We start from the raw sequence: 17928 nt of genomic DNA on the forward strand, positions 1-17928 counted from the left end.
TTTAAAGCAGAACACTTTGGCTGGGGAGCAGAGTATTCACTCCAGTTTGCATGGATCGTGCTTTTATCAGAGGCTGCTGTGAGGCAGGGATGAGAAAGGCAGCCTCAGATTTAGGAGGAACTGAGTCCAGCCTTGAATCCATTCTGACACTGTGATCCAGGGTATGTCACTGTGCTGTTCATGAGCCCAGAAGCCCTTGTGCAAGTCACTGATGCTCCCATAGGCCACAGCCCAGAAATAAAAGCTGTCCCTTACTGCCTCGGGCCACAGTGGCCCGATGAAGCCTAGGGGGGACCCTGTTTTAGGAAGTAGAGAAAAGCTGGCAGTGATGAGACCTGGGCATGCCCTTAATAATCAGCCATTATGCCTTCACTCAGGGTTATGGTCGGGCTGCTCTCACCCTCAGAGGGTCAGGTGCTTGTTACTACTCTTAGGGTTCTAGGGGCAACTCCCTAGGGGGCTCTGGCTTATAGCCCCAACCATGTGCCTCTCCTTAATTAGTTAATAAACAGTTCTTTACCAAAGGCATAGCACAGAGAGCATGTGCAAAGCATGTAATAATAATATCCAATAAAGCACCTACTATGTGACAGGCACTTTATAATTATTGTTTGATCCTCACAACAACCCTTTGAGGTAAGTGCTATTATTATTCCCATTTTACAGTTGAGGAAATTGAGGCAAGTAGAATCGCATAGCTACTAATTGTTTGAGACCAGATTTGAATTCAGGTCTTCCCGGTTCTAGGCTAGGCATTCCCTCCAGCTGCTATACTTGAAGGAGTGTTCTAGGGCCAGAAATAGACTCCAAGCTATTTCCCCCCAAAGGCAACATTCTCTTTTTCTCTGGCTGTCCTCTATGTCTAGAATGGATTCTTTCCTCGCCTTTCTTATCTTCCATCCAGGCTCAGCTCAGGCACTGCCTCCTCCAAGAAGTCTTCCCATCGTTAGTCCGTGGTGCCATTCCCAGTTGTCGGCTGCTCCCAGGGCCTAAGCATGTGCACCGCCCCCCCCCCCCCCCTTCTCTTCCGTGCCTGGCAAGGCAGGTGTTCCCTACACATGTGGCTAAGGGTCCTAGAGGAGGAAACCTCCAGATGCAGGGCTGGCGATGGAGAGAAGGAGGGCTGCCAACCAGACAAGCAATGAGGAGAATCGATGTACATGTGTGTGTCTCTGTGTCTGTGCGCTGTGCGTACATGGCCTTGGACCTGATCCTGTGAACATGCACAGAGATATTTACATCCATCTGTATGCAGGCACCCGAGAGTGCCATGAGCTGACAACGCAATGCAGGCCAAGGGGGAAATCTCATTTGGAAACAGAATCATTCTTACTCTGATTTGCTGTCACAAAAGCCCATTTCTATTAACACCTCACCGTGTATTCCTGGGAATCATGGGGGAAATATAATTTCAGAGGAATTAAAATAAAAAAAATTAAAATCCATCCAATGAGCAATGAAAAGATGTCCACAGCGGACATCAGCAAGCTGCAGCATGGTGTCAGCTTACCTGGCATAGAAGAGGTGATGGAGGACACGTAAAAGTGAAAGACAGCAGGCTGGTCATTTGGAAAGAATGAAAGAAAATGGGACTGACCTGAATGGGACCCTAGCAGTGCCTCCCCACTGCCTATAAGAGAAGAGGGCCACATTAAGCTGGGTAGATTCTCCACTGACGATATAGGGGGAAGGCATGGTCTAGAAGGTGGGGAAGCCTAGGCAAAGGAGGATGGGCACCAACTGTCTCATTACCTTCTTTTTGGTAGTCTGCCTTTAGAGGATTGCCATCATTTCTGACTTTGGCCATTAGCAGCTGCTCCTTGAACTGCAGAATGAGCATCTGTTGAAAAGCAGAGACCTTCCAAAGATCTGCCCCAGAGCACCTCACTTTCTAATTTTCTCTTTTTTTCTTTTCATTCACTTCTTATTCCTCCTTAGGAAGTACTTTATACCTGGGATGAACAGCACTGAGAAGATGTATTAGAGGGGAGTTAGTTTGGGTATAATGGGTAAAGAGTAGATGATCCCAGAAGGAAGAAGGAGGGTGAGATGAATTCCCCCCCCTTCAGTCTTCTTCAAATATGTCTCTCCACTACCCCTGCCTTTACTCCCCTCTGATAACTGATTTAATGGGTGAACCTTTTTCCTGGGGGAAAGGGAGAGAAATCAGCTCCCCCTTCGGTATGACAAGGAAGTCATTTTAAGATAACTGACAACTTGATTCTAACAAATGATGGTTAGGGGCAAGATAAGCAAGATGTCTGCAGGTAGGATTTTATAGGAAAGAGGGTAAGGAAGTCCCTATCTGTCTAAAATATCTTTTTTCCTCCCTCCAAAGTTGAGAGATTCAAGCTTGCCAGCCTGGTCTCTAAGAAGTTCAGAGTTTTGTGACCTCTGGTCTTTATCACAGCAGCACCAATGTCCAGACCCAGGGTGTCACAGGAGCTTTGTCAGATCTTCTGATGCCTGACTTTGCCACTTTACAACCTCTGTGAACCCAAATCCCTAGACTTGTTTGGCACTTATTACTCCCTCCCAATGAGAGATCTACAGTCCTCTGTCTGTGCTGGTGAAATACCTAGTTTCTTTAGCTACAGGGTGGATGACTCTCATCCTCTCCTTCCCCTTCTCCTCCCACCTAAAAGCCTTTTTCCCTTTATATAATACTTTATAGAACTTTTCTTTCTATAATGCTGGGTTAAAATATTTGGAATGTTGTTAACTGATTTTAATATGGTATTGGAAATTTTTCCCAACTGTTGCCCTTGGAATAAAACAATTCTACTCTTGTATGTTTCTTCCATTTATTTTGAAACATAAGTTATCTATTAATTTTTAAGGCATACCCTTATGTTTTTGCAAGCATAGCTCTTTTATCTCTTACTCATTTCTCAATAACCCCTAGGGGGTAAACTTTATATTTTATGTTGTCAGTGAAATATTAGTATTATCGGGCAAGTACTAACAAGAATAATTTGGAATAATTGAGGTGTGAGAAGCCACTGGAATAATATAAATTTAGCTTCTCTGACTTTCAGTGGGAAAATGTAAAACTAACCAGTTTGAAAGGAATATCTCTTCTCATGTGGTTTTTAAAATGTATATGTATATATATAAATGGGGGTGGGGTGGGATTTAGAGGGACTTTTAAGAATCCTGACTTTGGGATTCTTTCAGGAGAAAAAGCTATAACAAACAGACCCTCCCTCCTTGAGAAAGAATGTTTTGATTTGCTTCCAGCAATAGTTCCATGTCAGCTCTACTTTCAAGATCTCAAATATAAAAATGTTCCCACTGGTTAATTTTATACTTGATCTAGAGTTGACTTTAGTGAGGCCTGATTCAATACAGGTATGTCTAAGGGATTCATCTTTTTAACACATGACCAAGGAAAGTTTTATGGTGATGTGACTTAACAAACTTCTTTTCAGGGACCCAAAGTAAAGAAGTGGGTAGATTAAGAGTGATTGTTTCAAATGACATTATATAAGTGAATACTTATTCTAGCTATCTGATGTAGTTTAACATAAAACAAAAGGATTTCTAAAAAGAGGAATTTTAGGTTTAAAATTTTTTTATTTTTTATTTTTTTAAATAGGTATTAGGTTTCTGAGGTCAGTGTGTTGCACCATTTGAATCTTTCCTTTTATTGTTCAATCTTTTGTAAAAGTGATATATAAGCAAATATATAAAAATTAAGATTTTTTTCTTTAAAAAATTTTTAGGACAAGCAAATAAAGTAGCCAAAGAAGCTGCCAACAGATGGACTGGTATGTATTCTATACAACTTTGCCCCCATTTCAAGGGTTCTAAAATAAATTCATTTATGCGTAGCTGTTTGGACATCAGAGATATGGGCATGCCTTGCTTTACATGGGAGCTATAGTCTTGAATCCTTGGGTGGCAATTGGATTTTTGTAAATCCAAGCATTGTTTAAAATGTACACAGTGAGGTAATTCTGAAGAAGCTTATTGTGAATCTGAAAAAAAGTTAAATTTTTGTAAACCATGTAATCAGTTCAAAACACTTTTTTTAGGTAATGCTTCCACTAAGGCTTGGAAAGAGCACTTTATTTCTTTGAATCTCAAGTTTATTCCTGTGTAAAACTCAAGTACTGATTTGGAGAAATGAAAAGAGTGCTCAGTTTGGAGTAAAAAGACCTGGGTTTAAAACTCAGACTTGCTATTTAGTGGCAGTGTGATCATGGACAAATAATAATCACTCTTGACTTTGGTTTCTTCATTAGAAAAATGAAGAGATTCAATAAAATTGCTCTTTGACTGTAAGAGGAGAGGAAGGAAAGAACATGAATCAAATAACCATAGAAAAATACTCTAAATTAATTAAATAAATAAACTTTTAAAAAAAAGAAGAAAATGAAGGAATTGAACTACATGAGACTGCTAAGGGCCTTTCCAGCTTGAAATTTATTATATCTTTCAGATATAAAATTCTCTGATTCTTTGAAGTTCACATTTTTACATATTGAGATTTTACAAATTGAGGCAAGCCTTGAAGGGTTTTGTAGCATTCTAGAACCTTATCCTTGTTCTTCCTTAGCCCTTTGTCTACTAATATTTTTTCCATCTTCATTTCACCATTTGCCAAATAAACTTTATCCAGTTTGTACTTGATATATTTCCAAAAGATGAAGATTCAATTAGATAATAATTACAAAAAACCCCAGAAGTCTATAGAGAGCTCACAAAATATCACTGAATATATAAAATCACAGGGAAACTAGGTGGCTTAATAGATAAGAGTCCCAGGCTTAAAGTCAAGAAGCCTCATCTTCCTAAGTTCAAACCTGGCCTCAGACATTTACTAGCAGTGTGATTCTGGGCAAGTCACTTCTCCCTGTTTACCTTAGTTTTCACTAATTTCACTGTAAAATGAACTGGAAAAAGAAATGACAAACCACCACAGTAGCTGCCAAGAAAATCCCAATGAGATCACGAAAAGTCAGACATGACTGTAATGACTGAACAAGAGCAACATATAGAAGCACAATTAACCTTGCTAATAGTAGTCAGAAAATTACCACTTATGTTTTTCTACCATTTCATTTACAAAATCTGATGGTATTACCAATGCCTGGAATCTTAAAGAATCTTATGTATCTGATTACAAATATTCATATCTATCACTTTCCTTTCCTTCTCTGAGGAAGTACAGGTGGGTACCTACATAGAGCATAATACCTGGCTCTTCTGCCTCCCTTCTGTGAGGATAATTTTAGTTTTGTGACTTAAAATCTAAATTTTAATGGTCGCCAGGGGAAATCCCAAATAATAAAATACCCAAGTTAGCTGGAAATTTTATGGTAATTTAATTGATATAGTGGAGAAGATTAAGAAGAAGGGAGAAGGAAAGGGTGAAGGATTTCTCCCCCTGCCTGGCTGATACTGGGCGGGAAGATTAGAAGATCTAGAAAGTAAGGGTTTGGAGTGTGAAGGAGGAAGGAATCAACCTGAACTCCAAAAGGGGCTCAGCTGAGATGCCTGAATCTGAATCAAGTCAAGGACAAAACTCACTGCCAAAACCCAGACAAATAACTGCCACCACTCCCAAGATGTCAGAATGCCTAGCCAGCTGCCAGCCAGAGTTGCCTCTCCAGGGAAAGAGGAGGAGAGAGAAAGTGACGTGCCTTATATAGATGGTTTTACATCACTTTCCTGTGTCTCATTTTTACCAATGATAGCTTAACTTGACTTAGGACAGCCCAGGAGTCTGTCCACTGTTTCTGCACATGTCTGTTGAAGGCTCTCCTCAGATAATTAAATCTTTGAGTTTGGTGTAGATCTTTTTAATCTTGTCGCTCTAAGGAGAAGGCGAAATGTAGAGTTTCCAAGACGTGATTCTGTTATTCCAAGTATCTCCATTGTTACTGATCAGCAAATAGCTAAATCAGATCTTCTAAAGTACAGTCTGATTAGGGTGGAATAGTTTTAAAATTCACACTTCCTGGATCTGGAATCTTTTCAGGAGAGATGACTCATTACTCTGACTCAACAGAAGTAATTTGAAGGTCATTTGCTGTCTAAATATGACTAGAATTAATCATTATGAATAATTATTACCAAATTTGTTATTAGTAATATTGATAAATAACTAGAATTTATCCTATGTAAAATTGATACAAATCGCTTCTGTTAATTAGCAAAGTCAGTCTTAGTTTTCGGGGCATTTCTTTTTGTGTCAGTTGAATAACTTGTGGAAAATAGGAAGCACACCTACATAAAATACCTGGGGAATGATCAAGAAAAAGGATTACATGATAGGACCTGAAGCTGGAAGGGCCAAGAGACCCTTTTGTCCAACCCTTTCATTTTATAAATGGAACAATTTAGGCTAGGAGAGGAAGAAAGACTTCTTAAGGTCACATAGGTAGTAAATTGAAGGGTAGTTCCATTCCTACTATACCAGAGGAAACGATTGAAGTATAGTCAATCATAGGTTAAAATTTTTTTGAAAATGTCTTTTTTTTTTTAATGTTGGGAGGGAAAAATCTGGCATTTTTCACATCTGTGTCACCAATAGGAAATAATTCAAATATAATTTCCTCAATAATTCTCAGAATGCAAGTTAGGCATATAGTATTAATGAAAGATACACCTGCTTTTTCGGTGTCCCCTACTTTTTTCATGATTCAGCTCAAACACTATCTTCATTAGGAAGTCTTTCCTGCCCTGTACCTGCTAGTGTCTTTCCACACTAAACTATCTTGTATTTATTCTGAATCCTTCTCCCCCTCTTCCCCTCCAATATTAGTTTCTTCACAGCAAAGATTATTTCAGTTTTGTCTTTCCCCGATGGCTGACAGTGCATCATGCATAGTATACACTTAATAATATTTAATAATGCTTCTTAATTCAGAATTCTGCATTTCTGATGACTTTGAGAATTACATTTGGAGAAACTGTGCTTAAACCTTTCTCTTTTCTATTCTAACATATTTGTATTGGTAAAGAGCCTAGAATATTTCAAAATCAGAGAAGGAAGATATTTTTAAATCTGAAATAGCAGTTGCTAAAAAATGTATTTCTGTTTTGTGGTTACAACTTGATCCTCCCAACATAAACATGTACTACAAAAAGATTCCCAATTATACAAAGATAAAAGAGAAAGCAAAGTACACCCAATACAGACTTTAGCTTTTTTAATGAAATAATACAGTATATTTCCAATTCTAAAAACCTTCCATCCCATAGATATTGGATGGAATTTATCTTCCTTTTAGTAAAAATGCCCCAAAGGTATTACCCAGAGGCCTTCACATTGTTTAATGTTCAATAACTCAATATCAACTGTAATCATTTTTAAGTGAGCCATTTTATCAGGCTACCTAAAACATTTTCTAAAATAATTAGAAATACCTCAATGACTTATGTTTTATGTCATGAACTATTAATTAGAACAGTATTTTTGCCATTAACATTTAACAAAGAAGATTATCATTTATGCTACCCCTAAACTATTTAAATTGTTAATGAGGCAAGAATTATTTATTATAAAATTATTCAAAGCTAAATAGAGAGATAGTCTTATTTAATGGAGAGAGGGTCAGCCTTTAAGTCAGGAAAATACAGGTTCAAGTCCTGTTTCTGGAAGGACTGTGTTAGTCCAAGCAAGTCACTGAATCCCTCCTTGCCATAAGAGAACTATTTCAAAATTTTAAAAGGAGTTTAGCCTGGGAAGACTTTTTCAGTGCCTCTGCTTTCAATTAAATTGTTCATTCTGCTTTATGGGGGGGGGGGTTTACAGTAGATCCACCCCATCTCTCAAACCTACCCTTGGGTCATACACTCGTTAAATGAGTTCATTTCTGCCTCCCAGTATGCACCACTCTCTGGTAAGGAAGCTCCCTTCAGCTTTAGAGGATAGCACAATTGTTCTGTAATTCAGTCTTAGAGAGTCACTTGGGGCACTAAAGGTTGATTGACTTGATCCTAGGTCTTGCTAAGAGGTAGATGCTCCCTCAATTGCACTTTGTTGCCTTTCACTTCCCATTATACTGCATCCTTTTTCTCTTTTCTCAACCTCAGCCCCATTCTTCTAAGATCTCCCTCCATGTTAACTGAGGCTATTTGGCAAGCTACAAATACTAACTCATCTTACTCAACAGAATTTTATATCCTTCACTTTTTTTCTGGAATTAATATTTACTTCTCTTTATCTAGTCTATTACATTAGCTTTTGAGCAATAGCTGGGTATCCTAGTCACTTCCTGAAGCTCCCATTGACCAATTTCATGAATCTTTTATTGTCTCAGTACTGAAAGAACTCAACAGATGATGATGTAATGGCACATAATTTATATGTGTGTGTGTGTGTGTGTGTGTGTATATATATACATATATATACATAGATACATAAATACACATATATACACACACATATACAGCTTTCTCCTATCAAATCTGCTAGCTTTAACAGCCTAACTCTACTTTAGTTCATCCTCTTTAAGGACATTATAAGGGCCAAAATGGATTCCATTTTTGTTCTAAGTATTCAGACATTTTGTCACTTAAACTGAAGGGAATAAAATAATTTTGTTAAAATAGTGGCTTGTTACAATCAGTCTATTCCTAATTGATTGTCCTCCAAAAGTTCATTTTAAGTCAGTTCTTTGGAACTCGAAACATTTTCCCTTAAAACCAGTGTTGATTTGTAATCTAAAAAAGACTGACCGTTGTAAAAAATAATAATGCGTTACATAAAAATAAATGGGAAAACTCACTAATACATATTCAAAACTGTCCAGATACTTTTGATAGCATCAAAAGTATCTTCAGTGATGAAGTGAAGTGAAGCTCAAATGTGAACTTCCATTCAGGGCCAGGCACAAGGACACAAAAGAGATTCTTATTATAAAAATAAAATATTTATTGAAATATATAAGGATAACAAGGATTTCTAATTCTAAGGGATTCTAAATCCACCCAAATAAACTCCCTGATTTTACAAGGAACCACTTCTCCTGTGTTTCACAGGCTACACTAATCCTCCCTGATCTGACTAACCCAAATTTATACTATTCTAAATAAATACTACCACTATTATCCTTATAAATCTTAACTTTGCCTTATAGTTATAAAATAGCAAAGGCTAGCTGATTGAGTCTCAACAAGAATCAAAGACGTTTTTCTTTGGTCTTGAGTTAAACAATCTATAAAACTACAATTGATAGTCAATAGTGTTTCCCACGTTGGGAAAGGAAAACACAGAGCTCCTTCAGATCTTTCCCTCAGACAGAGAGGCAAAGATGTTACCTCCTCCAGCCCTGAGAGAGAGTCTTTGAGAGTGTGTCTCTATCAACTGCCAGAGAGAGTAATTGACATAGAAAAGGGGTTATAACTGTCACATCTGAAATTAACATGCTCTCTCAGCTCTGCTTCAAACTCCAGTTCTTTTCTCAAGCAGCCACTCCACTTCTTATCCCTAAACTAATAAAACAATACTTTTCTAATATCATCCTTACACAGTCAATTAATCAACAAGAATTTATTAATCACCTACTTTTTTTCCAGGCTCTATACTAAGCTGAGAATAAAACTAAGACTAAAAACAAAAACAAAAAAATAATAATTCTTTCCCTACAAGGGTTCACATACTATATATAGGAGATACATCATCTATACTAGTATGTGACCACTGCACATGCTATAGCTTTTGAGCCATAGACGGGGTAGACCCCAAAAGTAAGCAAGCAGCCCTGAAAAGGGCTCACACCTAAAGGACTAGAGGTGGGCTAAACAGGTAGAGAGTAACTCTCAGTGAGTTAGGGGGATGTCTACTCCAAACATGTGAAGACTTCCCCCAGTGGAATAACAGATCCTAATGTTTTTTTTTTTTTTCCAATGGCCAATTAGGTGGCTAAAGCATGCACCATGGAGTGTTTAGAAGTGGGTCAGACATGGTAGACACCAAGGTCATCCACTGTATCCAGGCCTGTCCCTGATCATCCTGACTTTTATCTTGCCACTGGAGTTCAATGACTCTGGAAGAGAGATGACTCTGAACAACTCTGCTTCACTTAAATCCAATTCATACACATATCAAGATGTTACCTGTGATGTCACAGATCCCCTTTGAAACAAAGGACAAGCAATAATATAATCCAAAGTATAGCTAGTCTATTGTATTAATATTACTATAGAATTTAAGTGTTACATTTATTGCAAAATTTTCCCATAAGAGAGCTGTAAGAATGTATCTTCCCTTGTCATAACTCCAGTGAATGCAACTCGTACTTGCACTGTGGACTCTCAGTCTAGTTCCTGTGTGTCCCCCAGAGAGGGCATGTCGGAGAAGGACTAGATGGCTTTTAGGACAAGTGAGACCTTCAATGATGTACAGAAGAATAAACCTTAAGAGCAGGGAGGGGCAGAACCTTTGCCAGCTCATGATTAAGAAAGGAATGGGGAGCTCCTAGAGTTGAAAGGGGAAAGGGGATTTCAGTGAGAGGAGCTTTTCCCTGAAACAACAATAGTAGCAGAATTTAGGGCTCTATAAGAAAGAAGGGGGAAAAATCCATTCATACCTGTGCCTTTGATTGTTTTCATTAGGAATGAATGTTATATTTTGTCAAAAGCTTCTTCTGTATCTATTGATCTAATCATATGATTTGTGATACTTTTTTGTTGATGAAATCAATTATACTAATAGTTTTCCTTATATTAAACCCTTTCTGTATACCTGATATAAATCCTGTATGTTTATAATATATAATCTTCTTTGTGATATATATCGTTGTAGTTTCTGGGCTTATATTTTGTTTAGAATTTTGACATCCATATTCATTAATAACATTGGCCTATAATTTTCTTTCTCCTTTTTTGCTCCTCATTGTTGCTGTAAGATTATTTTATTGAACTAGAAAAAATAATTTTAAAAATTCATTTGGAAAAACAAATGGTCAAGAATAATAAAGGAATTAATCAAAAAATTGAAAGAAAGGAGGTTTAGCAGTATCAGATTTTGAACTATATTATAAAGCAGTAATGATCAAAACTATCTGATAGCTGACTAAGAAATTTAAAAAGCAGATTAGTGGAACAAAATAGACATATAGAAGACTGTAGTAAAAGATTATAGTAACCCTGTAGTTGACAAAAATAAAGATCCAAATTTTGACGATAAAAATATCTTTCACCATTTACCAAGATGACCAAACTGGATGTATGACTTAGACATAAAAAGAGATATAAGCAAATTAGAGCAGGGAATATATTACCTATCAGATTTATGGATAGGAAAAGATTTCAGTAAACAAGAGGCAGAAAGCATTGTGAGCTATAAAATGGATATTTTTTAAAACATTAAACTGAAAATGTTTTGTATGAATAAAACTAATGTAGACATAATTAGAAGTAAAGCAATAAGCTGGGGAAAAAATTTTATATACAGTTTCTCAAATAGAGGTCTCATTTCAAATATATAGAGTACTTTGTCAAATATATAAGATAAGCCCTTCTCCAATTGCTAAATTGTCAAAAGATGTGAACAAGCAGTTTTTAGATAAAGAAATCTGTCATATATAATTCTATGAAAAAATGCTTAAATCGTTATTGGCTAGAGAAATGCAAATCAAAACAACTCTGAGATATCTCACACCCATCAGATTGTCTAAAATGATAAAAGGGCAAAATAACATATATTGGTGGGAATGTGGAAAAATGAGACACTAACACACTGTTGGTAGAAATGGGAACTGAGCCAACCATTTTGGAGAGCAATATGTAATTATGCTCAAAGAGTTATAAAACTGTATATACTCTTTAACCCAGCAATACTAGTATTGGGTTTATTTCCTAAGGTAATCATGGAAAAAAGGAAAAGAATATAATAATAACCTAAAATATTTATAGCAGCTCTCTTTGTGGTGACAAAGAACTGGAAATGGAAGGTATGCTGATCAACTGGGGAATAGCTAAACAAGTTGTGATATATGATTGTGATGGAATACTACTGCATTATAAGAAATGATGAACAGGTTAATTTTGGAAACAAGGAAAGATCCATATGAAATTATGAAAAGCAAAACAAGCAGAACCAATAGAACATTATATACAGCAGCAACAGAAATATTCTTTGAAGAATGACTTGTGTAAGGCTACTGTTAAAAGGAAATGAGCAGGAGGGGGTGCTGCAAAGGCAGAAGCAGGAAGGTTCCAGAATCCTGGAGAAGTGACAGGACTGTCTTCTTCTAACAGTGAAGCAGGAGGTTGAGTTTTGTCTAGTCTCCTAGGGTGGACCTGGTGAACTAGCTATTCTCTCTCCTATAGCTTCCTTGGGATCCATCTTACCAGCTACCTGTGCTTGTGGATCCTGTAGATGCTGATTGAGAGATATTTCTATGAGCTGCTTGTGACACCTAAAGCTATCTGTCAGTGAGACTTCCCTTTGAGCCCTGTTTCTGCTTACCTTCTGTAATTTTGGAGGACTCTCACTTCTTAGATGGAGAAATAAGGGTTGAAGGCAATGAGGAAAGGGTTGATGAAAATGGCTTCCGTCACTACTCTCCCAGAGACCCTGAATTACTTGAGGGAGACAAAGTGGAGATCTCCCCTTGGTGAAGGCTTGCCCCTTGATGACTGTGCTGGCCCACAAGGGTGGCAGGGAAGTCTTCTCTACAAGGAGAGGTATGTGGGACTTCAATCCAGATATGTGCTGCTTTGGGGCGCTCACAAGCCTCCCCCTCATGTCTTCTTGAAAACTGGCAACAAGATGGAGTCTGCCAATGGCTTACTCTCTAGATGTAAATAAATTAGATTGAATTAGCTATCTGACTGCTTATTTGATTTAATTGTTGATTGGGGCAAAGGGTAGAGGTTAGAGGGATTGTGGGTTGCCCTAAATCTTTTTCTAAATAAAACTAATTACTGAAGCACTAGGTTTTCTTGTAAGCATGGGAGAGATAGAAAAAGGGAAGAGAACACTGCACACCGATTTGAGTCCAATATCTCAATAGATCATGGAATGAAAGTCTTTGAAGAAATTAGGTTTCTTGACAGGAACCAGCAATGTTTTAAACAGGAACCTGTGATGTTAAGATTTCTGTCAGTGTCAGAAATCCCCAAAGGTGTCTTGAATGGCCCTGAGAAACAGCTCCTCCTTCTACTCCCTTCTGTGTCTCCCCACCCAAGACCACCTCCTCCAAAGAATTTCCCAGAAGTCCTTGTTCAGTTCCCAACTGTCATTCTTGCCTCATGCACTGTAGAGCTCTCAACTTCTATTTCCCCTAACAGTTCTTTTGCCCTACTCCCCATCATTATACTTCCAACCTTACTATCTCTATCAGCATTGAAGTGAGGATTTGGGTTAGTGACATGTATTGTATTATAGGAACTGGGACTCTTAGGTAGAGAGGTAACTGACAGTGCAGACACCATCTCTCTGAAACTACCAACTAGATTTGGTGGGAGGTTTATATTCTTTAGATAGATCGTCCCAATTCCCTTCCCTTATCTTAAATAAACCCTGTTTAATAACATTTGGTATTCTGTAAGCTTTTCCTATTGGCCTTCTCAAACCCTGTGTCCTTCTGATACTGGTCCTAAACAATCATTCCTTGACCCACTAAAATCCCATTACCATCAGGTGCCTTTCTAGAAACAATTATTTTAGTTAATATACAATTATTTCACTATCTCCAGAGAAAGAACTGATAAATAGAAATAAGTATGGCATAGTTTTATATATAAATATACCTTTTAGTCAAATGATGCTTTCTCTAATGGAGGGAAGAGAGAAAGGGGACGAGGGAGTTTTCTGGCATTTTAATATAACAAATAAATAGCATTTTTTAAAAGAAGGAAGGAGGATCCAAACTATTTATAGCAGGATTTTTTTGTAATAGCTAAGAATCAGAAACAAAGTAGATCCCATCAATTGGGATGGGGCTACAAAAATTGTGATAAATGAAAGTTATGGAATATCACCATGCTGTTAGAAATGATATGTGAGATGACAAAAGCAAGACTGCAATGAAGAGCTCTCCAAATTACTTCTTCCTGAAAGTGGGAGACCCATAGTTCATGGTTCAATGTATCAATCAGTTGTGCTGGAGTTGTTTTTTTTTTAACCTCTCTTAAATACTCTTTGTCTTAGAGATAGCTTTCTGGAAGAGGGAAAAGGAGGCATAACTATGGTGATATAAGAAATAGAACAAATCAGTAAAAAAAAATTTTAAAAAGAGGAAGGGAATGATAGAGAATATTGTCATAGATAAAGAAGTATCAATGACCATTCCTTCATCCAGATTGCATGAATTAAGGATGAATAAGTAATTGGTTCCTTGTATTGTATTTTTATTTTGAGTTTCTTTTCTTTTTACTCTGCTCAAAATATACTTTTTTAATCTACATAATAATTTATATTAATCAACAACAAAATTCTATAACTGAAAGAAAATGTTCAGCAATTATTGACTTAATGTTTACACCCAAGTGCTAGTACAGAAAAGTATCTTTGAAACATTATGTATGTATCTACTCTGAAATATTTCTCCTTTTTTTTTATAGATAACATATTTGCTATAAAATCTTGGGCCAAAAAAAAATTTGGATTTGAAGAAAGCAAAATTGATAAAAACTTTGGAATTCCAGAAGACTTTGACTACATAGACTAAAATATCCAGTGGTAGTTCTAGATTACTTGTGTGTATATATGTATACTAATATTGTCATTCTCAGATAATTAAAATGCCATGTACTTGCAACTGTATTTTTTTTTAATTTGGATTCACTTCAATAAAACACAAAATATTTATGTTCTGCCCTTTTTTATTAAAAAAAAAAACTACAGCAATCTGCCTTGGAAATAGCAAGTACCCCTGAAGAGTCTCAAAAATGAGGCAAGAGATTATTCTTCAGGTGTAAGATTCTCTGGATGATCTCTGGTGTTGGTTAGCCAGCTTTGATCCTATGATTCTTCTATATCTTCAGCCATGAATTCAATAAAATGAGAACATCTCAGTCAAGTTAATAATACTTATCAGAATTAATTGGGTTTTGTTTTGTTTTGTTTTGTTATTTTCCTTCCAATCTTAAGCCTTATTCCAGTGATGGTGAACCTTTTAGAGACCGAGTACCCAAACTGCAACCCTCACACCACATATGAGCCACTACTTTACCCCATACAGGGTTAGGAGGAAGCTCTCCCATTGGACTGCTGGGCAGAAGGGCAGGTGATGGGAGAAATGTCCTCAGGTGCAGGTGGAGAGGGGAAGGAGAGCAGCCCCCTCCAGTCTGCTCCAGCACACCTCCCATAGGTTTGCCAACATGGACTTATTCCAATAGATTATAATAATGTATACTTTCCTTCATATATTAGTTTAATAGAAGGATATGAACTAGTTGGTCTCTGAGGTCCCTTCCTGCTTTAGACCCATAATCCTATGATGTGTATGACGAAGTAGTATGGTCCAGTATAGGTTATCTAGAATTGGTCTTGGAGTCAAGAGAACCTAGGCTTGCCTTCCTTCAAACATTTAATTGGCTGTATGACACCAAACAAGTCAGTATTTCAGTGCCCACTGAGAGTTCTTTATGCCACTGAAATTATGATCTAGACCAAAAGAAAATTTAAATAGGCATAATTCATTTGATGCCTTTAATTCATGTGTATAGATCAAATTTAAAATCACATTGCCATCTTTAGCAGTTCCCCTGATCTGATTTTATACCCTAAATAGTATCACTCTTGCCCAAAGACTCACAACTCTCTATGGTACCCAAATAATAAATCCTATATAAGAAACAAAGAAATCCAGTGAAGTCCAATATAAAGTTATATTGAAATTTGCAAGATGGTGAGAGTAAAAGAGGATCTTGTAGGAATTTTTAATTTTTCTGTTGCAAAGACCAAGCAAGTATCTCAGATGCCCAGGTTTGTGTAAGTTTTATGTTAATGTATCATGGAGGGGGTAAAAATATGGTAGTAGTAATAATAACATTCATTTAGTGCTGCAAACTTTACAGTGTTTTATATCTGGTATACAATTAGAGTTTCATTACAGCCCAGTCAGATAGGTATTACAGATGTTGTTCTCCTCATTTTATAGATGATGAAATTGCTTTTCAAGCAGGTTATCTGGCTTGATTCGGATTACCCAGCAAGTAAATGTCAAAGTGGGATGTAAGTCCATCATAAATTTTTTTTATGTACCCTTTTACTTTTTTTTAAACATTATTTTATTTGGTCATTTCCGAACATTATTCATTGGAGACAAAGATCATTTTCTTTTCCTCCCCCCCCCCCCACCTCTCCCATAGCTGACGCGTGATTCCACTGGGTATCACATGTATTCTTGATTCGAACCCATTTCCATGTTGTTGGTATTTGCACCAGAGTGTTCATTTAGAGTCTCCTCAGACATATGCCCTCAACCCCTGTAGTCAGGCAGTTGCTTTTCATCAGTGTTTTTACTCCCACAGTTTGTCCTCTGCTTGTGGATAGTGTTTTTTCTCCTAGATCCCTGCAGATTGTTCAGGGACATTGCTCTGCCACTAATGGAGAAGTCCATTATGTTCGATTTGTACCACAGTGTATCAGTCTCTGTGTATAATGTTCTCCTGGTTCTGCTCCTCTCACTCTGCATCACTTCCTGGAGGTTGTTCCAGACTCCATGGAATTCCTCCACTTTATTATTATTATTTTTTTATAAAAACCCTTACCTTCCATCTTGGAGTCAATACTGTGTATTGGCTCCAAGGCAGAAGAGTGGTAAGGGCTAGGCAATGGGGGTCAAGTGACTTGCCCAGGGTCACACAGCTAGGAAGTGGCTGAGGCTGGATTTGAACCTAGGACCTCCCGTCTCTAGGCCTGGTTCTCAATCCACTGAGCTACCCAGCTGCCCCCATTCCTCCACTTTATTATTCCTTTTTGCACAATAGTATTCCATCACCAACAGATACCACAATTTGTTCAGCCATTCCCCAATTGATGGGCATCCCCTCGTTTTCCAATTTTTGGCCACCACAAAGAACGCAGCTATGAATATTTTTGAACAAGTCTTTTTCCTTATTATCTCTTTGGGGTACAAACCCAGCAGTGCTATAGCTGGATCAAAGGGTAGATATTCTTTTGTCGCCCTTTGGGCATAGTTCCAAATTGCCCTCCAGTTGGTTGGAAGTTCACAACCCTACCAGCAGTGAATTAATGTCCCTACTTTGCCACATCCCCTCCAGCATTCACTACTTTCCTTTGCTGTCATGTTAGCCAATCTGCTAGGTGTGAGGTGATACCTCAGAGTTGTTTTGATTTGCATCTCTCTGATTATAAGAGATTGAGAACACTTTTTCATGTGTTTATTAATAGTTTTGATTTCTTTATCTAAAAACTGCCTATTCATGTCCCTTGCCCATTTATCAATTGGAGAATGGCTTGATTTTTTGTACAATTGATTTAGCTCTTTGTAAATTTGAGTAATTAAACCTTTTTCCGAGGTTTTTATGAAGATTATTTCCCAATTTGTTTATTTTGTCTAAGGTGATTTTGAATGGGATTTCTCTTTCTAGTTTTTGCTGCTGAGCTGTGTTGGAGATGTATAGAAATGCTGATGACTTATGTGGGTTTATTTTGTATCCTGCAACTTTGCTAAAGTTGTTGATTATTTCAATTAGCTTTTTGGTTGAATCTCTAGGATTCTTTAAGTAGACCATCATGTCATCTGCAAAGAGTGATAACTTGGTCTCCTCCTTGCCTATTTTGAAGCCTTCAATTTCTTTTTCTTCTCTAATTGCTACTGCTAGTGTTTCTAGTACAATGTCAAATAGTAGAGTTGATAATGGGCATCCTTGTTTGACTCCTGATCTTATTGGGAATGCATCTAGTTTATCCCCATTGCATATGATATTAGCTGATGGTTTTAGATATATATTGTTTATTATTATTAGGAATGCTCTTTCTATTCCTTTGCTTTC

General features: G+C 37.2%; 1 protein-coding gene across 3 annotated transcripts in view; it reads left to right on the forward strand.

Annotated features, from left to right (window-relative positions):
- MND1 (meiotic nuclear divisions 1) overlaps positions 1-14773 on the forward strand; it is a 144913-nt gene extending 130140 nt beyond the window's left edge. For 2 of the 3 annotated variants that reach the window (XM_056802778.1, XM_001375843.4), the window contains exons 7-8: positions 3726-3770; positions 14527-14773. In XM_056802778.1, coding sequence (XP_056658756.1) covers positions 3726-3770; positions 14527-14633 — 152 coding nt within the window. In that variant the 3' untranslated portion in view covers positions 14634-14773. The remainder of the gene's footprint in view (positions 1-3725; positions 3771-14526) is intronic. The other variant, XM_056802779.1, reaches the window with a different exon arrangement.
- The last annotated feature ends 3155 nt before the right edge of the window (positions 14774-17928 follow it).

The sequence above is a fragment of the Monodelphis domestica genome, chromosome 6 (genome assembly GCF_027887165.1).
Source record: "Monodelphis domestica isolate mMonDom1 chromosome 6, mMonDom1.pri, whole genome shotgun sequence".
NCBI lineage: Eukaryota > Metazoa > Chordata > Mammalia > Didelphimorphia > Didelphidae > Monodelphis > Monodelphis domestica.